Source organism: Ctenopharyngodon idella, chromosome 18 (assembly GCF_019924925.1).
Source record: "Ctenopharyngodon idella isolate HZGC_01 chromosome 18, HZGC01, whole genome shotgun sequence".
Classification (NCBI taxonomy): domain Eukaryota; kingdom Metazoa; phylum Chordata; class Actinopteri; order Cypriniformes; family Xenocyprididae; genus Ctenopharyngodon; species Ctenopharyngodon idella.
The window spans coordinates 3,406,390-3,426,180 of NC_067237.1; the positions used below are offsets into that span (position 1 = coordinate 3,406,390).

At 37.0% G+C, this 19,791-nt stretch overlaps 2 protein-coding genes across 2 annotated transcripts; both read right to left on the reverse strand.

The window, feature by feature from the left end:
* Positions 1-70: 70 nt before the first annotated feature.
* c5ar1 (complement C5a receptor 1) lies at positions 71-4,209 on the reverse strand. Its single transcript, XM_051870462.1, has 2 exons — positions 4,051-4,209; positions 71-3,731 (listed from the first exon to the last, which is right to left on the reverse strand). Exon 2 carries the CDS (start codon positions 3,724-3,726, stop codon positions 2,650-2,652), a length of 1,077 nt encoding a protein of 358 aa, XP_051726422.1. The 5' UTR covers positions 3,727-3,731; positions 4,051-4,209; the 3' UTR covers positions 71-2,649.
* Positions 4,210-4,699: 490 nt separating this feature from the next.
* On the reverse strand, positions 4,700-18,825 carry lbhl (LBH regulator of WNT signaling pathway, like). The gene is made up of 4 exons (XM_051870467.1): positions 18,423-18,825; positions 12,379-12,454; positions 10,044-10,323; positions 4,700-5,647 (listed from the first exon to the last, which is right to left on the reverse strand). The coding sequence occupies exons 1-4, from the start codon at positions 18,542-18,544 to the stop codon at positions 5,577-5,579; spliced, it is 549 nt and encodes a 182-aa protein (XP_051726427.1). The 5' UTR covers positions 18,545-18,825; the 3' UTR covers positions 4,700-5,576.
* Positions 18,826-19,791: the final 966 nt, after the last annotated feature.

The following is a 19,791-nucleotide window of genomic DNA, read 5'->3' on the forward strand; positions in this document are numbered from 1 at the left end:
TATACGACTTGACAGATTAATTATCCCAGAATCATATAGGGTTATACCAAAAAAATGTATAATCTCCAGATGGGTGTTTAAAACTTTATCTTTATTTCATATTTTCAATATTTATACAGAAATGGTTAAACAAGATGAAAAAAGCAGATTATATGTACAAATGACTTCTGATAATCAGTGAAATACATATGCTACAGCCACAAACTCAAACAAAATTGTAATACACCTCATATAATACACAACAAACAGAAGAGCAGGAGAGGTTATAAGGCGTATGAATTCTGTTAATTGCTCAACTTTCTGTATTGTTCTCAGTTGCCATGGAGTGCTGGTGTATTTAGCTGACTTGTTGTGCAGTTAGAAACATTGCTAAACCGTAGTTTTAACAAAGGCTTTCAGAATCACTTTTATCAAATCATTTACCAGTCTTTTTTTTTCCATAAGTACCCACACAAATGGTCACTAAATATTTCAAATTATGTGGTTGTAACTTCCATTTTACTGGACAATATGAGGGATAATAATATCCAGTATAATGCTTTATGATATCCATTATGAGAGACCATAACAAAGCTTAGTAAAAACTACCTTGTTGAGCATGAATTTGCAATTTATTTCCTGTTGTAATTTTTGTCCTATTGAAAGTTTGGGCAGACACTTTTTTTTTTTTCTTTACTCAGCTGCAGGTGATGTGAGTGGGAAGGACATTCATATTCTAAGCATTTGATTGGACGCAAATCTGTGCAATGCAATGACACATCACTTTATTTTGTTTCATGTTTTCTAGAAGACAAAAAATGTCCAATAGTGAACTTTTAGTAGTACACTAACATGTGACCTCAAAGCTAACATATAGAGACCAAAAGCCACAAAACTCTAATGTTTGTAATATGATGGTTGGGAATCACAGCACTACCCAATAGTATGACAGTTTTACAAAGTCTCTCTTTACTGACCTCTACTGGTTAGTCAAGCTCATGAGCAGCAGGCATTTTACCACCTCAAAGGACAAAACACGCCTGGCAAGCTCAGCTTCTCATGAAAATATATAAAATACATACAGAGTGTAAATGTTATGGGTGTACCTTTGATATGTTTTAACATTTATTTCGGTGTGGTACATTCACCAACAACTTTGTAAAAGCAGACAAAACGTAAATGTGTTTTTGTCTGCTTTTACAAATTATTTCAATAGTTCATTTGTATCTAAAACAAAGAGCACAGCATTTCAGTTGTGTTAGTGAAAAGGCTATTTATATGTTACATGATAAATATAGTTTTGATACTAATGAATGCAAGGACATTTTAAAATCTAAAATTAGTCACCATGACATTAAAACTTCTTGTTTTTATGGAATATTACAGAATAATTACTAACTAATAAATTAATAATAATAATAAAAATGTATTTTTTATATATATATATATATATATATATATATATATATATAATACATTTTTATTATTATTATTATTATTATATATAAACTATATATATATATATATATATATATATATATATATTTATTCATGTGCCACTGAATCATAATAACTTCCCCTCCCTCTTGCAGCGGCATCTCTTCACGTGTCGATGATGTGTTTACTAGTGCAAGGGTGGGGCAACCTGTCACTCACATGAGATCGACCAATAGCAAAACCCCACCCCTTCAAGAAGCCGTTTAACTCGAATATATCTCAAAATAAGGAAAGAAAAGACGATCGCGACTTCTGTTTCATTGCGACTTTAATCACTAGACAGAATGCCACCCAGGCCTTAAAGGTGCAGTAAGCGATTTCTGAGAAACGCTGTTGATATTTGAAATCACCGAAACAAACATGCCCCTACCTAAAAGGATCACACCCCTATCTTGATAGCTCCACCCCCAAATTCATGAACATTCTATGCAACACAGGCACCTCCCCCCTCATAAGTGGCCACGCCCCTTACTGCTGATTGGCTAATAATGTGTTTTAGTGCTCAATCCGATCGACTTAGAATTCACTTTACTGCACCTGATATAAAATAAAGAAAACATTGAAATAAATGAATATTAGGAATCACCCAAAATAATAATTCACCCAAATAATAATATTTTTTATGCTATTTTACATCTTAAACTATGTTTATTTATGTCTCAGTCACTGGTCAGTACTTATTTACTAAATATATCTCTTCTGACATATATGTCAGGTTTTTTTTTTTAGATATGGCATCAAGCAAAAACGTCAATTATGCTTATGGTAGCTACAGTGACATAATCGCGGTGGTTTTCTCGGGTTTATTGAGGTTTTTTTCATAATACATGTAATGCACATGTGAACCAGATGAATATGAGAACCAGACCTCTTCGTTTAGGGTTTATATAAACAGAACTTTCAGAATCTGAAATCTATTTGGATTCATTCCTATTGAAAATTGGTGCATGTAAACATTTAAATGGTTATGAATTGGTGTTTGCAGTAATTGCGCGATAAATTTTATAAGTATTATTTTTAACATAATAGACCAATTTTTGTCACTAATTTTGTACATCTTTGTTGTGTAGTATGTCTACTAATGACACAAATGTAATTAATTTAAATCTAGAAATTATTCGGAGGGCGGTGTTTGAAGACTGGGATTCGGATCCACTTGTCCAGGCATAGATCTCATACGGGCTTCTCTCTGAACATGCCGTCTGTGGTTGACTTACTGTTTGCAGTCATGCTGGTTCGATTGGTCGGTGCCTCGGATGCAAAGTGGAGCACACTTCGCAGAGAGCTAACCAGATTTTTCTTGAAACCCCGGCCAAGGCACACATAGAGCAGCGGGTTCAGGCAGCTGTTAATGTAAGCCAAACAGAGGGTCAGCACATGGGCCAGACGCACGTTGGCTCGAAGACTTTCTGACTGCTCGTATAAAATCAACTCCAGAAGATCCACGATCTGTAGTGGAGACCAGCATAGGAAGAAGCTAAGCACCAATGCCAGGATGACACGCAGCGTCCGGGCCGACTTGTCGCTTCGTCTTTGTCCTCGCCCGGAGCTCATTGTGCGGTAAACCATCCAATGGCTGCCGCAGATGATCAGGAAAGGCAGCAGAAAAGACAAAAAACTGCGGGTAAGGGTTACAGCCCATGCGTGACCAAAACTATTGTAGGCGCTATTGCACAATGTTTTAGTCTCGTCCCTACGTGTTTCCATGTGAGCAAATTGAGGAGAACCTCCAAGGAGAGCGAGAATCCAGACGAAGAAACAGACGCAGCGGGCCTGCCTCGGATGCCTGTGGTTCTGGCACCACACGGGTTTGGTCACCAGTAGGAAACGGTCCAAGCTGATCACAACCAGGAGCAGAACGCTGCAGTACATCATCATGTAGAACAGACCACTGAGTAATTTGCAAGCCAAATCACCAAAAGGCCAGTGTTTGTCCTGGGCGAGCGACACCATGAGAAAGGGCAACGACAAGCAGCACAGCAGATCCGCGATGGCCAGATTTAGAAACCACTGCGCATTCACGGAGTTCGGCATTCGGAACGCGGTCACCCACACTACCAGACCGTTCCCAGGAACGCCCAACAGGAACACAATGCTGTAGCAGACCAGAGCGATCCAGTGCCTGAGACCTATCTCAGACATTAGTATTTCATTGGGGAACTCTATATCGGTGCAGTTTTCAGGGTCCTCACAAGAGTAAGATTCATTCGAAAAGTCAAAAGGGCTATAATCTAAATAGTCACCCTCCATTTCAGCTGTGAAATGAGAAAGAGAGAAATAACAGAAAATGTGCAAAGTAGCTCAAGGCAAAAACCCTCAAACAGAGTCTGGTGGTTATTTAACAGTCATATCATGCTATAAAAAGACAAAAATTGCAATATTACTTTGTTACCATACTATTGTAAGGATTTTTTTTTTTTTTTTTTTAAATAGTCTTCTTTTGTTCACAAATAGAAGAAATTATAAGAATTGTGTTTTCTTTCTTTTTTTTAAGTTCAACACTTTGTAATACTACATTAGTACAACTCTAATCATGTTTAAAAAATCTATTAAAATTAATAATAAAAAAAATACCTCAGAATTTCTGGTTGTGAAGTTGTGAAGTTGTGCAGATCTGCGACACCAAATGTGATTTAGGTTGTCTACTTTTGCGTCCCTTATAGCCAGGAAATGATTGCAAGGTGCTATGAACCAAGCCTTTCCCTTAGCAGTGTTGTGTAAGCATGTTTTCTGCTGTGAAATGAGAAGAGAGAATACAAAAAATGTGCCAAGTAGCTCAAGGCAAAACCCTCAAAAACAGTCTGGTGGTTATTTGAGTCAAATCATGCTATATTTAATAAATCTCATTTTAAAGAGACAAAAATTGCTATATTACTTTGTTACCAATGAAGACATTGTTTTTGTTGTTGTTGTTGTTGTTTTAAAAAAAGTCTTTTTTTTTTTTTAAGTTCAACACTTTCCAATAATACATTAGTACAAATCTAATCATGTAAATCAATACAGTACCTCAGAATGTCACCAAATGTCATTCAGGTTGTCTACTTTTGCGTCCCTTATAGCCAGGAAATGATTGCAAGGTGCTGTAAACCAAGCCTTTTCCAATCACTACATGATGTTTTAAACTGTCGGTGGATAAAAAAATGAATAGAGGAATCATTTGGAACTGGAACTGAGAAGGATTGGACAGAATTGTTGTGTAGAGACAAGAATCTGAACTACAAAATGATTTTCAGTAGTGGCACTGATGTGTTTTATTGCTTTAAATGGTTTTCATTTGGTAATAATCATTTGAGGAAAAACATTGTATGTACATATTGCAAAGAGAAATGCTTCACAAAGTTGCTTTGGAAAACATTACAGAGTAAAACTTTGTTGTTTTTCAGTTTGGTATAAAACATACACAATACACTGCACTGTTTGAAGATTTTCTTTCTATTCAGAGGTGCACTTGATGGTTAAAATGTACTTTGGACATGACTGAAATACATCAACACAAAAACTGACATGGGTAAAAGAAAAAGGGGATAAATGCAGTACAAAATAAAACTTTACTTTCAAAGCATTTTTCAACTTCTCCATAACATACTCTGCCACAAATAAGAGCGTGTAACTTCACAAAAAAAATCATGTTTCAGTAATGTTCCTTCCTTTTTTTTTCCTCTGCATTTTTCAGATTTGCATGATAAAGGGGAATGGGAAAATGCTGACTGGTTTAAACCCAAAAAACTATTTTTTGCAGTTAAAAAGACAACTGTCGAGAAATGTTCCTAGATATAGGTCAGTAATGGGAAAACAACTGATGAGCAGTAAATTAACCTATGACTTTATGAGCTACTAGTTTACAATATATAATTTCACGATGACTACAGTCTTCACAAGTTGCCGTTGCTCTCTTTTCTGTACTAAAAGTGTCAGTTGAATCTTGTGTTGATGTGTGACCACAGTCAGACCCAAATCAGAGTTGCATGGTCCAATTAGTTCTTCTGTAAGCTGCGATTCAGGAAAGCGTCCTATAGTCATTTACATGAGATGTGGCAGCACAGGTTCAACACGTCGTGATCTAAAGTTAGACCCTGAGAACAGGACGGGTTCAGTGGGCATCAGTTCAGAGGTGAAGCACTCTCTGGAGGTAGAGTCGGGGTGTCGTCCCTAAAGTCATCTGTTTGAAGATCTACAGACAGACAGATAGACAGTAAATGAAACAAAACAAATATAAACAACCAGACTTCTCTGATGTAAATTAAACTGAAAATGAACATTGCACTAGTCAGTTTATACATTAATACATAAATATTGTGAAACCCTCTATGTTTGTGCTGTTTTTGAAGAAGTCAAAAACACTTGGTGTTGCTACATCATAGCTATTTTTGACCCACAACCACAACATCTGTTATCTGTAAAATAAGGTTTAGGGGCCGGATAGCAGTGGTTTTCAGTGTGACCCCTTTTTTTTTTTTCCTTTTTAAATTGATGAGACACATCTGCCTATATACAACCATTTACAAGCTATATATATATATATATATATATATATAATATATATATATATATATATAGTGCACAGCATAAATGAGTCCACCCCCTCTGAAACTTCTGAAAGTCAGCAATTACTCAATTACTTAGAAGACACGTTAGGGTTCTTTAGAGATATAATGAAATCTGCTAAATCATTTACCGAAGAAGCATGTCAAAATTATTCATGAAAATAAGATGTTCTTATCAAGGTGATAAAATGTTGTGTAGCAAAAATGAGTACACCCTCTTAAAAGTTACTAAATAAAATGAAATAAAATTTTTATGGTGTAAGTTTAAGGCAATGTTTGATCAACAGGTAAGTATGTTGAACCAAAACATTTAAAGAGAAGTAATTTCTTGACAATTAAAAGTGTTATATAGCCCACTGAATCATTCTCAGACTTAATGCTGACAACAATGGAATCACTTGGGAGGGAACTGTCAGGAGACTTATTTCTTTCCACAAAAGAGGACAGTGGTACAAGAGGATTACCAAATCATTGTTTTAAGTGTGAAAATATAGCAAAAGTAACACAGAAATTCAAAAGCATTGGACTTGTGACAAGGCCCCTGAAATAATCAGGCCTTCATTTTAAGCTTTCATTTAGTGATGAGGGATTTTTTTGCTAGACAAAGAGCAGGAGAAATACCAAGCGAGTGTCTCAGAGCCAGCAAAAGCTATGAAAAGAGTGACTGTTTATCTCACAGAGTAAAATGCAGCCTGCAGAAATGACATGCATGATTGTTGTTCTCACTGGAACTACCTACTGTAGCCAAAGCACAATAAAGTCAGTTAGCCATTTCCAAAGCCTATATTTACAAAATATAGATTCTGGGAATCAATACTCTGGTCTCATGAGACCAAATCAATCATTTTGGATCTAACAGCACCCAAAATGTTATGTTGTTGCTAGAGGAGGAGTACAATGAGAAGTGCCTGGTTCCCACAGTAAAGTTCAGTGGTAGTAAAGCTCTTATATAGGGATGTATGAGTGCTGAAGGTGTGAGGGAGTTGTGCTTTATCAATGCTGTCATGAATTCCCACACCACTGTGTAATTTAATACACAAACTTGAAACAGAAGATGTTACCCTTTCTTCATTCCATGCATTGTTGGGCATTTTTTCAACATGACAATGAGGATATGCATTCTCCCAAGGTGAAAAACCTTCTGTGGACATGTATTGCACTCAATCTTAACACTCTTGAGCGCCTGTGGGGGATTCTGTAGAGACGAGTTGAGCAACACTCCCCATTAAAGATCAGGGCGTTTAAGGAGCTCATCATCCAGGAGTTAAACAGGACAGATGTGACAATTTGTCATGAACTTGTACACTCCGTGCCAAGAAGGGTCAGAGCAGTATATTCAAAATTATGAAGGGCATACTAAGTACTAGAATATTATACATTTGTTGAATTAAATCTAGGGTGTACTGCAATATTTCTGCAATCCTTAATTTAAACAAAATTGGCTTATTTACTTATTTTATGGCTATTAATGACATACTGTATATTTCTCAGTTTTTATTATGTATATGTTTAATACATTTTAGTTTTGCCATCTTTCCGTGAATTGTATTAGTGATCATAAAGAAAATACATCTTTTGTATTTGTTCAGAGGAGGTGCACTCATTTATGCTGTGCACTGTATATATATATACACTATATTGCCAAAAGTAATATTCACAACTGGAACCGTTCCTTACCATTCTAAGAACCGTTCGGCCCGACGGTGGAAAAGCGGCTAATGATCCAAAACCAACACAAAAATGTGTCACTGAGCACAAAATGAAGCTTCTGCCATGGCCATCCCAGTCCCCTGACCTGAACCCTATATAAAAGAGTGGAGTGAACTGAAGAAAAGAAGCACCAGCATGGAGCTGGGAATCTGAAGGGTCTGGAGAGATTCTGCATGAAGGAATGGTCTCTGATCTCTTGTCAGGTGTTCTCCAAACTCATCAGGCATTATAGGTGAAGACTCAGAGCTGTTATCTTAGTATTGAATAAAAGGGTGCCAATAATTGTGGCCAACGTGTTTTGGAGAAAAACATTTATTTCATAATGTGATTTTCCCCCCACTTTCAATTCGTTTCCTTTAATGAAAGGTTATTTTTTTTAATTAAAGATCAAAGGATAAACAATGCAGATCTATTTTTACAGTCATCTTTGATCATATTTACCAAGGGTGCCAATAATTCTAACCACCACTGTATATATATACTGCAGGTCTGCATACCCAATCCATTTGAGAGAATGAGTTTGTGGGCCCACTAATTAATATTAACACTATAAATTACTATAAATTCCCTTGTCATTTAAGGTGTAACATAAAGCTTACAATAAAATGTTGGTAATATATATGCAATTTTTCGTCAATTATTTATTTGCCAAACGAGGGGAAGTTTCTTCAAATCAAATCTTTATGGTCAAAGTTTCAAAACACGAGTTGGACATATGACGGAGTATTTCTGTGCCAAATCCACTACTTCCAGTTTCGGACCGGGTTCCGGAGGGTTTTTTCGAGTATGGCCTGTATGATGTCAAAAGAGAGCAGAATTCCTTGTATAGGCACTTCCTCCTGATAAGCGCGCACACACGCATCACCCAGAGCAAGAGCAAGAGCACGCCCATCAACGCGATTCGTTTGGGATACGGAAGCCAAAAGATTTTTCAACAATGGCTGTGTCCCAATTCAGGGACTGCACCCTTTGAAGGCTGCATATATCATCGAGGCAGTCTCATTTACAAAAAAATATCCGTTAGATTGCAACGTAAGAAAGAAATTACAGTATTTTACACCTCACAATGAATATTAGTCAATTTTATTACGGTTACTTTTCTAAAATATGACATCCTTGATTAAGTATTCAGCCTTCAAATGCGACCTGCAGAGGACGCAGCCTCCGAAATGAGATGCAGCTCCTGTCACCGAAGGAGTGTGTTTTTGGTTGTGAGGGAAAGATTACCTTTTTCAGCTTCCCAAAGAGCCCAGAGTTAAGGGAACAGCGGATGAAGTTTTTTTTTCCGGGGCAGCAACAGAGTTGTGTACGTATGTTTGTTTGTTCCCAGGATTTCGGTGACGAATACTTTGTAAACAAGTTCCAGTTCAGCGCTGGATTTTCAGATCGCGGGTGGTGAGTAAAGCTGCATCAGATGTCTGTGTTTTGTTGGCAATCGGCGCGCAAGTGCATAAAATGTAAACAACACGAACGTTTTTGTTTCTTTTATTTATAATGATGTCGCAGCTAGCAGACGATCTCTACACAAAAGCTGCGTGCACTCGTGACTCTTTAGCTCTGCCCACAGCACTGACGGCAGGCACGCCTCCAGGAGCTCGGCTTTTTCCATAAAGACTCGGTTTAGCGTATCTATCTTTTATAAAAATGATAAAACTAAAGACTTTTCGGAGATATGAAGGATGCATTGTTACTCTATATGTACTCAAGATTAACATGAGATTGGCAGAAACTGTGTGTGATACCCCCACTTTAAGGTCTGTGGTTAACTCAAGCTCAAGATATTTTCACATTTTATTCTATGACATATAATACATCAGTAATACATGAGTAACATGCATCAGTAATGTTATTTTTGTAAAGCTTTTACTTCTCTCTCTCTCTCAAAAAAAGTTGCTAACAAGTGTCTAAATGGGACTACAGAGGTTGTCTTGAATATTGTAGCCTACTTTTAGCTTGAGGCGATTGTTTTCAGGCTTCAAAATTCATAAAATTTGTGTTCATTTATGAAGATTAAAAAAAAAATCATAAACTTTTGTTAGTCACAGACCTTATTATCTGCAATTATCCACAAGATAATGGAAAAATCCTATAGGGTTTTTGTCGAGGAAACCAGTATGATGCTAACTTCCGGGTTGGCCTACAAAAATACATCACTTCAGCTCTCTATAAGAGTGTAGTACTCTATTTAACATGTTTTACCATGTTCAATACAACTGAAAACAACAGATTTCCCCCTTAAATCTTAAAAAAGACAAAACATTTAGTGTTGGCCTAGTTATTGTTCTGAATGGTTCTGAAAGTTGTTGGAAGTACCTAACAGAGAAGTGGTCTGCTGGTGGTTTTCAATAACAGAGCTCTCTTCTTCATCCTCTCCCCAGTCGGCGATGTTAGCAGGTGGGATGCACTGCTCCAAAAACAGATCTTCATCTTCATCGAAGTCCATGTCTTCTGGGGGCCAGCGCAGCTCACCACTCTCCACCTCACTGACATCAGTAGGCTCCACCACAATGGACGGGAGACGCTCCTTCCCCTGCGGCACACAGGTCAGAGTGCCTTCAGTACTCAAAACTACTTCTACTGGATCTGGGAAGATCTGCAAAAGAAAGGATGAAGAGAGAGAATAACATAAGAAGGAGAAATAGCCATTTAGTCTTGAATAGTGTTTGCACAACAATGGTTCCTGTTTAAGGTTGCTTTAGATCAGTCATGTTTGGCTCAAAATGACTGATGAAAGCTCAACATGATTGTGGTTTTGAAGTAACATTATTGCCACTCTTTGTGATCTCTTGCTTAAAAACTAGTGAGGGAACCACTAAAATGAATAAGCATTGCTAAAACATAACCACATTATTTATATCTGCAATATGTGGCTTTTAAAGCCCCAAATCAGGTTTAAAGCTGCTGTGAACAACTAGTGGCAGTTTTCAAACAGTTTTCACAAACACTCCCCTTACTGTTCGCACAAACAGATAGTCCCGCCCCTAAACTCATGGCATTGGTTGAGCCAATGCTGATAATTCTAAACCACTAAAATAGCATAGCAATGTTGAAATTTACACTGAGCCTCAGTTTTTGGGGTAAATCAACGCATGAATGGTATACTTATGCTGCATTCACGCCACCGCGTAATTACCGTAATCTTGAGATGACAACACGTGACGTTATATTCGGAGGTGTTCACGTCCTCTCAGGGTTGCCAGGTTTTCACAACAAAACCCACCCAATTGCTCCTCAAAACTAGCCCAAAACTAGCCCAATCTCATTTCAGGGGGGTAAAATTCAGGTAAAAATATCACATTATGTTGGGTCAATTGAACCCGCGGACATGAAAAACAACCCGTGGCAACAGTGTAAAAGTAGCCCAATTCCGCTGGAAAACCACGGCACGGACTTGGCAACATTGCGTCCTCGGACAAGGTTTTACATCATCAATCCGTAACACGTTCAGTGACGTGAGCTCCAATTACATGCGGAATAGAAATGGTGGCTAGCAAACAAAAACATCTCTATAGCATTACTTTTGATTATGGCTTGTCTTGAAAATAAAAATGATGATGTGTGTGGAGCAAGTGGGGGCTTGTTGTGGTGGTGGTTTGTTATTGTCGCACTAATTGTGTCATCAGGTTCTGCGCTCCTATTGGCTTTTGATTTGACAGTTGTCATAGGATAAGCCACACTGCAGGACCGTGCCTCAAAACTTCTGACACTGGCAGAATTTCATTGAAGGTAAAATTTGATCACAATGGTCATTAAGCAGCTATTGCTATCGGTGAACATGTCAAACTAACGATCAAAGACTACAGATTTTGGCCTTGGATCAGAGGAATCTTTTAGGATTCAAAACATTTGTCTCAGATGGCCAAATCATGGACAAAATCGACCCAGCTTAAAAAGAATTGACCCATTGCATTTCTTAATCCATTTGCCATTGGACAGTTGACATGTGGAAGTAACCAGTGAACTTTAGACTGAATTTTAAGACACACAGGGAGTTACTGGTTAAAGGGATAGTTCACCCAAAAATTTAAAAATGTAAAAATAAATGTTATTTCCATCAAGAGGTACATCAATTTTTGGTCGAGATCTTGTATTGACAATGCAAGAGGTGAGCACTCTGTAAAGTCTACTCCAGCACATCCCAAAGACTTTCAATGAATTAAGGTCTGGACTGCCAATTCATGTGTGAAATTGATTCTTCATGCTCTCTGAACCATTCTTTCACAATTTTAACCCTGGTGAATCTTGACATTGTCATCCTTTTGGGTGAGCTATCCCTTTAAAGCACAACATTAGTGCTGGCTACATGATAAATGTTAATGCACATTGCAGAAGTTAGACGTTAGCTGTAAGTATAGATTTTACTGAGATTATATAAATGATGGGTCATACAGATGCCAAATAACAGATAGGCCCAAGTATAAAAAAAAAGAAGAGCAAAAAAGAGATTGCTATTCTAGGCTGTGTCACCAAAGGCAAAATGCTTTACACGACTGGGTGACTTTGGTATACAAACTTGTCACCAAGCAGAGTTTGTGCACCCTTTTGTTTAAAGTGTTGAACATGTGTGACTTTAAAAGTAAATAAGTAAATTGATATATAGATTCAAACTTCATAGCAAAGATAAAAGGATGACAGATGGGTTTGTTACCTGAAAGGGCACCCTGTCCCCTTTTCTCTGTGTTGGAAACTCATCCATGGCCTGGGCTTCTGGGTACCCCATCCCTCTGTTATAGTGACATCACGGAATATGTAAAAATAAAATAAACGTAAAAGTGTGAAATTGCAATGAAACAGTCACAGCTACTACTCATTGCTCTCACTTTACCCACGAGGACTTTTAACTGTCTGAATGGCTTGTGCATTAATGATGGGGTAGTGTAGAATAGCAGCTACAAAAGGACTCTTTCTGTAGGTTATATCATTACACCAGTAGGTGGCGGCAACTTTATAACTTTATAACTGATTGATTCAACCGATACTTTCATATTCATTCGGGAATCCAAAAAATTCATAGTTCACCCAAATGAAAATTATCCCATGATTTACTCACCCTCAAGCCATCCTAGGTGTATATGACTATCTTCTTTCAGACTAACACAATCATAGATGTATTTAAAAATATCCTGGCTCTTCCAAGCTTTATAATGGGGGGCGAGATTTTGAAGCCCAAAAATATGCATCCATCCATCATAAACATAATCTATATGGCTCCAGGGGGTTAATTAAGACCTTCTGAAGTGAAGCGATGGGTTTTTGTAAGAAAAATATGTACAAGAGGGAGGGGAGGTTATTTTGATTAAAGAATATCAGGCACATGAACTAAAAAAAAGTAATGCTAAGAAACAAGGCAGTCCGTTGATGTAGCCTACGTAGGATTTGCTAATCGCAGTTGCTCTCAGGTGACCTGTGACTAATCGTTCCACTCTCAAGCCTCTGCTGAACGCCCGGATTACAATGCTTATAACAGACAGCCAGGGACCGATTATATCAAAATGGATTATGTTCTCATATAGTCATTTTTCATTAGCAGCAGATTGGATAAGAGCATTGCATTATGGGTCATCATCACTGCAGATATGAAAACTATTTACAAAATACGGTGCATTATGCACTGCACTCTTTTTAAGTAGTATGTAAAACAACATGCATTATGCAACTCAGAACAGTGCTACATGTCACGAGATATCATGTTGATTAATAGTGAGTGGCATCCAGTTATTGTGTAAAAATGTCTTGCAGCAGTTCAAACAAATAATAAGGCAAAAGAAAAGATGGCTCTATACACGGCTGTTATTAATTCTGGTTCATTTGTCACTCTAGAAATGGAATGTCAAGTTGAGAGCATTGCATTGTGGGATATATATTCTGTGCAGTGTGTATTTAATCACATTCAAACATTTATGAAAAGCCCAAATGTTGTTTTTCAATTCACTCTGATGTGCTGAATAGGCTAAATTGTCAAATGCTTTTATCCAAATAGACTTCTACTACATTCAAAAAACAATGTTTTTGCGGCCAGATGTTGAGGTTATGGGATCTACCAACATGGACTAACTGGACCATGCTTACCAACAAACCCTGAAAACTTGGGTCATGGGTATTCAGTGTATACAGAGAATTTCTGACCTGCATAAATACTTACAGGCTATTTCAAACATAGGCAAATGTTAGCAGAAAGAAAGAAGTGATAAACAGGACTATTGTGATGTGGGCAGATCATTATCTGTAATTTATTTTGCAATGCAGCTGTGAACTTCTATTTTATGCTTTGATGCAAGTAATTGTGCTTCTTCTTTTTGGTGAAGGTCAGGTATTTTCCATGACATTATCATTTATTAAATATGTTTATAATATAGTAATACTTGCTTATTAATAAGTATAAATGGAGCTATAATTCATTATAAGCATGGTCTTCATAGAAAGTGTTACCGTTTTTTTCTTTGCACAGCTGACAACATTGTCAAAACAATCCACGTTCACACGGATCCGCCAAAACGACTAAACGAATGTCATGTAAACAGCCCCTTAGTTTCTAACAGAGTTGGTATTATTTTTTATTGTGAGATAGCAGGGTCTGTTGCTCTACCATTGGAGAAAGTGTAACGGCCAAATTGAAACACATGCACCTTGTTAACCAATCATATTACAGCCTCGCAATCATTGAATTTCAAGAGTTGTACGAGTCAATCACTGTTTGCGGACATAGGAATGAATAAAAAAGTGCCGTAAACTGAATCCTACCAGTTGCAAAATTGTCTGTGAATTCTCTTACAATTTTTATTTTTTTTTTTTTTTGGTGTAAACTCTAAAAATAGATCAATCCAAAACAATTTTTTTTAAAGGCAAACATTGAAGATTAGCTGATAGGCTGTCATTTCATTAAAGGATAAGCTGTTTTGCTACAAAAGCAGTTTATTCAGCGTAGTGAAGCCTCTCCTCATTTGACATTCATTAAAAAAATGGCCTCTGGTCTTCTTCCCTGCATACTGCTTATGCTTTTTGTTGTTGTTTTGCTAACCTTTGAGGCTTACTTTAAAGCAGCTTTGTTTCTAGTGAGTCTGAAGGCCTTAATTAGCTGGTTCCGGTGTGTTTAATTTGGGTTGGAGCTAAACTCTTCAGGAGTGGCCCTCCAGGAGCAGGTTTGGACCCCCTGAATTAAACAGAGTAAAAATCAACTTAAACCATTTAGGAAAACAATCTCTTAACTATTGCTATATAAACTGAAAGGAACCCTGTCAGTAAATTCAGTTGCTATTTATTTTTAGATTGGCGAATGAACACTCAAATAAAAAAATGCATTTACAAAAACATTTAAATTGCACTTAAGGTTTTTCAACTTTTTAATAGTGTTTATACTCATTGTTGAAAATTAAACATTTAAGTGGTGGCTGTCATTAAAACATTTTCATTACAGATTTATTCAAAATAACATGTATAAGTGATGTCTTTATTATTTAAGTAAAAATAATTAGTATGTAATATAGTGCATATTTAGCAAAATGCCTTTTTGCAGTTGACTTAACTTTTCCTGAGGTAATGTTGACGCGAGCTGATTTATTGACGTCTTTCCGCGGTTCAAACACTGATTGGGCAATTACACAAAACAGGGTACATTTCAGTAAGTTGTAATTTTTCTTTCAACATAATGTTTGACGTTCATTTTTATTTTGTGCTTTAATTAGTATGAAGGGGAAGTGAGGATCGGTTCACGTACCGCTTCACCCAAAGAGTAAGCCTGACCGGAAGGGATACAGCGATGAGTCACGACCCATTAAAGGGCACCAAAACAGTAGGCTATTTATTATTTGAATGAGTGATATAACTGACAGAATATAAAGTGATAAAAGTGATAAAGTACAAAGCTTATTGAGATTATTGGATGGGAGGCCCGCTACAAATAATGTTCAGTGAATGTTTAGTGTTGGTTTAGTGAGTGTTTTAACTTATTCAAATGGATGTGAAACATTGATTTTGTGTTTAAATCACTTTTATTATTATTATTATTAATTATTCTGTTCATCAGTACTTTCACTAAAGGCTGAGACTTTGTTTCATATAAAAAAAAAGTACACAACTTACCGCAAAAGCTTATTGGTTAAAGGTCTTGGGATTTCAAAAATCAAAATCAAGTTGATTAAAATCTGTTAATTGATATTGTTAACCTACTGTTGGACATTAGTAGACTAATTAAACTAGTGAGAATGTGAAAAGTGTCTTATCTTCTAAATGTCAACACACTTGTGTGTCTTTGAAGGATACTGTTCTTTAATTCTTTGTCCTTCATGTTCCAGATCTGTTTATACTCTCCCAAAGGGGCTGGACAGGGATTAAGGAAGCCTGAAGACCTGTCTGATAAACAAAATCCTCTTTTTTACTTCCACGGTGTATGGTGTTGTGTGTGTGTGTGTGTGTGCGTGTGTGTGTTAAGCCATCTGAAACAGGAAAGTTATAGTGAAATGAAGGTCAGCTCTCTCTGAAAAGCCACAGCATGCTTACAGTTCATACTTAACAGATGATAAAGTGATAAAATGATAAAGTATCAGAATTTAACACCTGATGTTCTTAACTTTATTTAACATTTTCATCTTTCTTTCAAAGTTGACATAGGGATAATGTGATAATGTAGCTGAAAGGGATTCATTCTGTTATAATGACCAGCTGACTGAACATTATCCTGACAGGACTACTTACCAAATGAATCAATATATGGATGTGAAACATTGATTTTGGGTTCAAATCACATTTTTTTATTCAATATTCTGTTCTCTTTCAGTCAGTTCATCAAAAGAGGAACTTCATCACTGCTTTCACAGTTTGTGAAACAACTGTTTTTTTTTCACGCAAAACCTGTGAACGTCACTTCTCTGCTAATGTCTCTCTGACGACAGCTGCCTAGCAGTTAGCAGTGTAATCCTGCCTACCCCTCCTGCTGTCTGTGGTAAGTCATTAACAAGCTAACGGAACAGATTTCGCTCCGACACATGCTATTGGCAGGTTAGCTCACAGATTGAGGACACACAGTCTCTTGTTCAGCAGCTGGATTTTACCACACCTTACGGCCATTACCTACATTATCACTTATCATTTTGTGGCCATTTCGAGCAACTAGCACATAGAGTCTTATAACTATAACCAATATCATGGTAAATGTCAGATTGATTAAACTGAGAAAATAGCTCTAAAATTACTGTCACCCCAAAATGATCATAAGTTTCTGTAGCTCTCTTCGGTTTGATATTCAGGGAAATACAAAAGCACTGTAGATGCTCTAAGTTGTTTTGGGTAATGAAAGAGCTAAAAATTAATAATGCAAAATGTTTTCCAAACCCAACTTTCAAGAATGGGGAAAAAAGCAGCTTTACAAAAAAACATGATTTTAATGTTTATAATATTTTAATATCTTCATGCCGTATAGTTGTAGCAGCTTAGAGCTGAGTGATAATATTTACATTTTGCGATGATACAAGTAATAAACAGTTTAGATTTGCCATATATAGTATACATTGCTTTATGTGAGTATACTGGATAAATTTGGACATATGTACTTATACAGTAAACTATAGAAATAAACTATAAAATAAACTATAATCAACTTCATATAAAGAGCTGTGTGATAATATAGTTACATTTTGCGACGAAATAAAAAATTCAGGCACTGGAAATTTCCTATATAGTGTATATTGGTTTACGTAAGTGTACTGTATATGCGAATAATGTTTGATATCATTTATATCCAACTTAATATAGAGAGCTGTGCGATAATACAGTTTACATTTTGCGGTGATAAATATCTCTTTACATAAGTATATGTAAAGTATACTTTTGTATATATTGTTATGTATATACTTATGTATATTTAAGTATACTTATGTATATTTAATTATACTTACATATATATTGCTTTACATAAGAACACTGTATGCAGGTAAAGAAGGATGTAATACATTTCTATCTTTTAATATATCGTGTAGATATCACAGTATCTATTTTTTTATTTTTTTTACAGTAAAAACTGGCAGCTGTAGTAGTCCAGTTTCATTCTAAAAGTTGTAACTTCTTCCTGAGTCTCTCCATCAGTGTCGACTCCGGTTTGAACAATGTAAGGCTGAACGCCATTACTGACTATCCTCATTGTGGCTGCGTGAGATTCTCCAGCTTTGTTGTTGTTGAGCAACCGAAGCGCGAGCTGTTAAAGCTCCGCCCTCTTCTGGAAAGGGGGCCGGGAGCAGCAGCTCATTTGCATTTAAAGGGACACACGCAAAAACGGCGTGTTTTTGCTCACAACCAAATAGGGGCTAATTTGACAAGCTATAATAAATGATCTGTGGGGTATTTTGAGCTGAAACTTCACAGACACATTCTGGGGACACCAGAGACTTATATTACATCTTGTAAAAGGGGCATTATAGGTCCCGTTTAAGTTAAATTTTACTGTAAAAATGTATATGTGGTTGTGTTTTCATTTTAATTACAAATTATATATGTATTTTTTCCTTGATAATTGCTGAAATTATTTACAGTGAAAAGCAAAATCATCATCTGTTTACAGACATGCCATTAAGATATATGTCCACATCCTAGGCCAAAAAGGCATTAACATCATAAGTGTTTGCCCCCTATTACACATTTCCAACACAAGCCATCTGTTCAGTCTTGCACAAAAACACACACAGAATTTGTATGGGGTCCTACCCATCTGTGGGAAGGCAGTCGTCCTCCTGGCTGGTGCAGAGCTCCACGCTGCTCATGCCTGGTATGATAATAGGGGGCAGAGAGGGGCAGCTCCCACAGCACTGCCCCTCCACAGGCCCCATCGGGGGGCACCGTCCGTCCAGTGCGATGCCTGAGAGTGCAGTGCTCAATGAAGGCCTGTACCTCTGGGTTAATGGCAGACACAATAGGAAAAATACTGCAAACTGATACTCCAATCGAGCTCTGAAATGTCCCTGCACATCAAGCAGTCATGTCCCTCTATGATTGCCTTACCGTCTTTATCCTAAACTCCTCTCCCGTCCTCTCTCTCTCCCCCTCCTGAGCAGAGGAGAAAGGCTTTATAGAAGAGCTGGATTAGTGTCTGTGTCGATTAGTATGGTGGGGCCGGTGACGTCAGAGCAGTGAGTGGACTCATCCGGCCTGGCGCACGCACCAGGTGTGCACTCACTGGCTTGTATGGATCTTATCTGATGGTGCCTATATGTTTAGAATTGGCTTTCTTAAATGTTCATTGCACTCTCTGTGCTCTTTTATTACATGAAAATATCCATCTCACCAGATCTGGACAATTCTGGGTATTTAGTATAGGGAGGGGTTAGATATATATAGCTTGAGATCAGGCATTTGTCCCTACACTTACGCTGATGAGATGAGTGCCAGTGTGCACTAATCCAAAACAAACACGTCTTAACAGACCTAGTAAGACCCCCAGACCTTAACCTGGTTCTCTATCTATTTATCTATCTATCTATCTTAAATACATATAATGACATATGCACTATATAGCACCTTGAATGCATTTTAAGTTGTTTTGGATAAAAGTGCAAAATATTAATAGATGTAAAATGTGATGATTGAACGAAATGAAACATTCCACCTACCAAGAATGGGAAAATAGAATCAGTAAACTCATTTTCATAGTGCTTTTCACAATACAAACTGTTTCAAAGCAGCTTACGAGAAAATCATGATGTTAATGTCTATAATATATTAATATCATACCTTATAGTCACATTTAGCTTATTAGATTGGACGATAACAAAGACTATAGATATAGAAAGATGGTTCACTACTATTAGTTATGAATGGGAGAAACTGCAACGCACAATATGGCGGAATATGTCCCGCCTTCTAAGTAAAAGAGCCAATCGCTGATTGATAAAGTCATTGCGTCACTGCAGCTGCTGTTAGAAGCTCCGGTTCCCATATAAACCTGAGACTCGCATTTAGGACTGCACATGTGCACTGACTCGTCAAGCCTGAAAAATAAGCTTTTTAAATGCTATTTGAGCATAAGAAACAACATTTATGGGACAGTTCATGTCAGATTTTGTTGCTGATTTGAAAT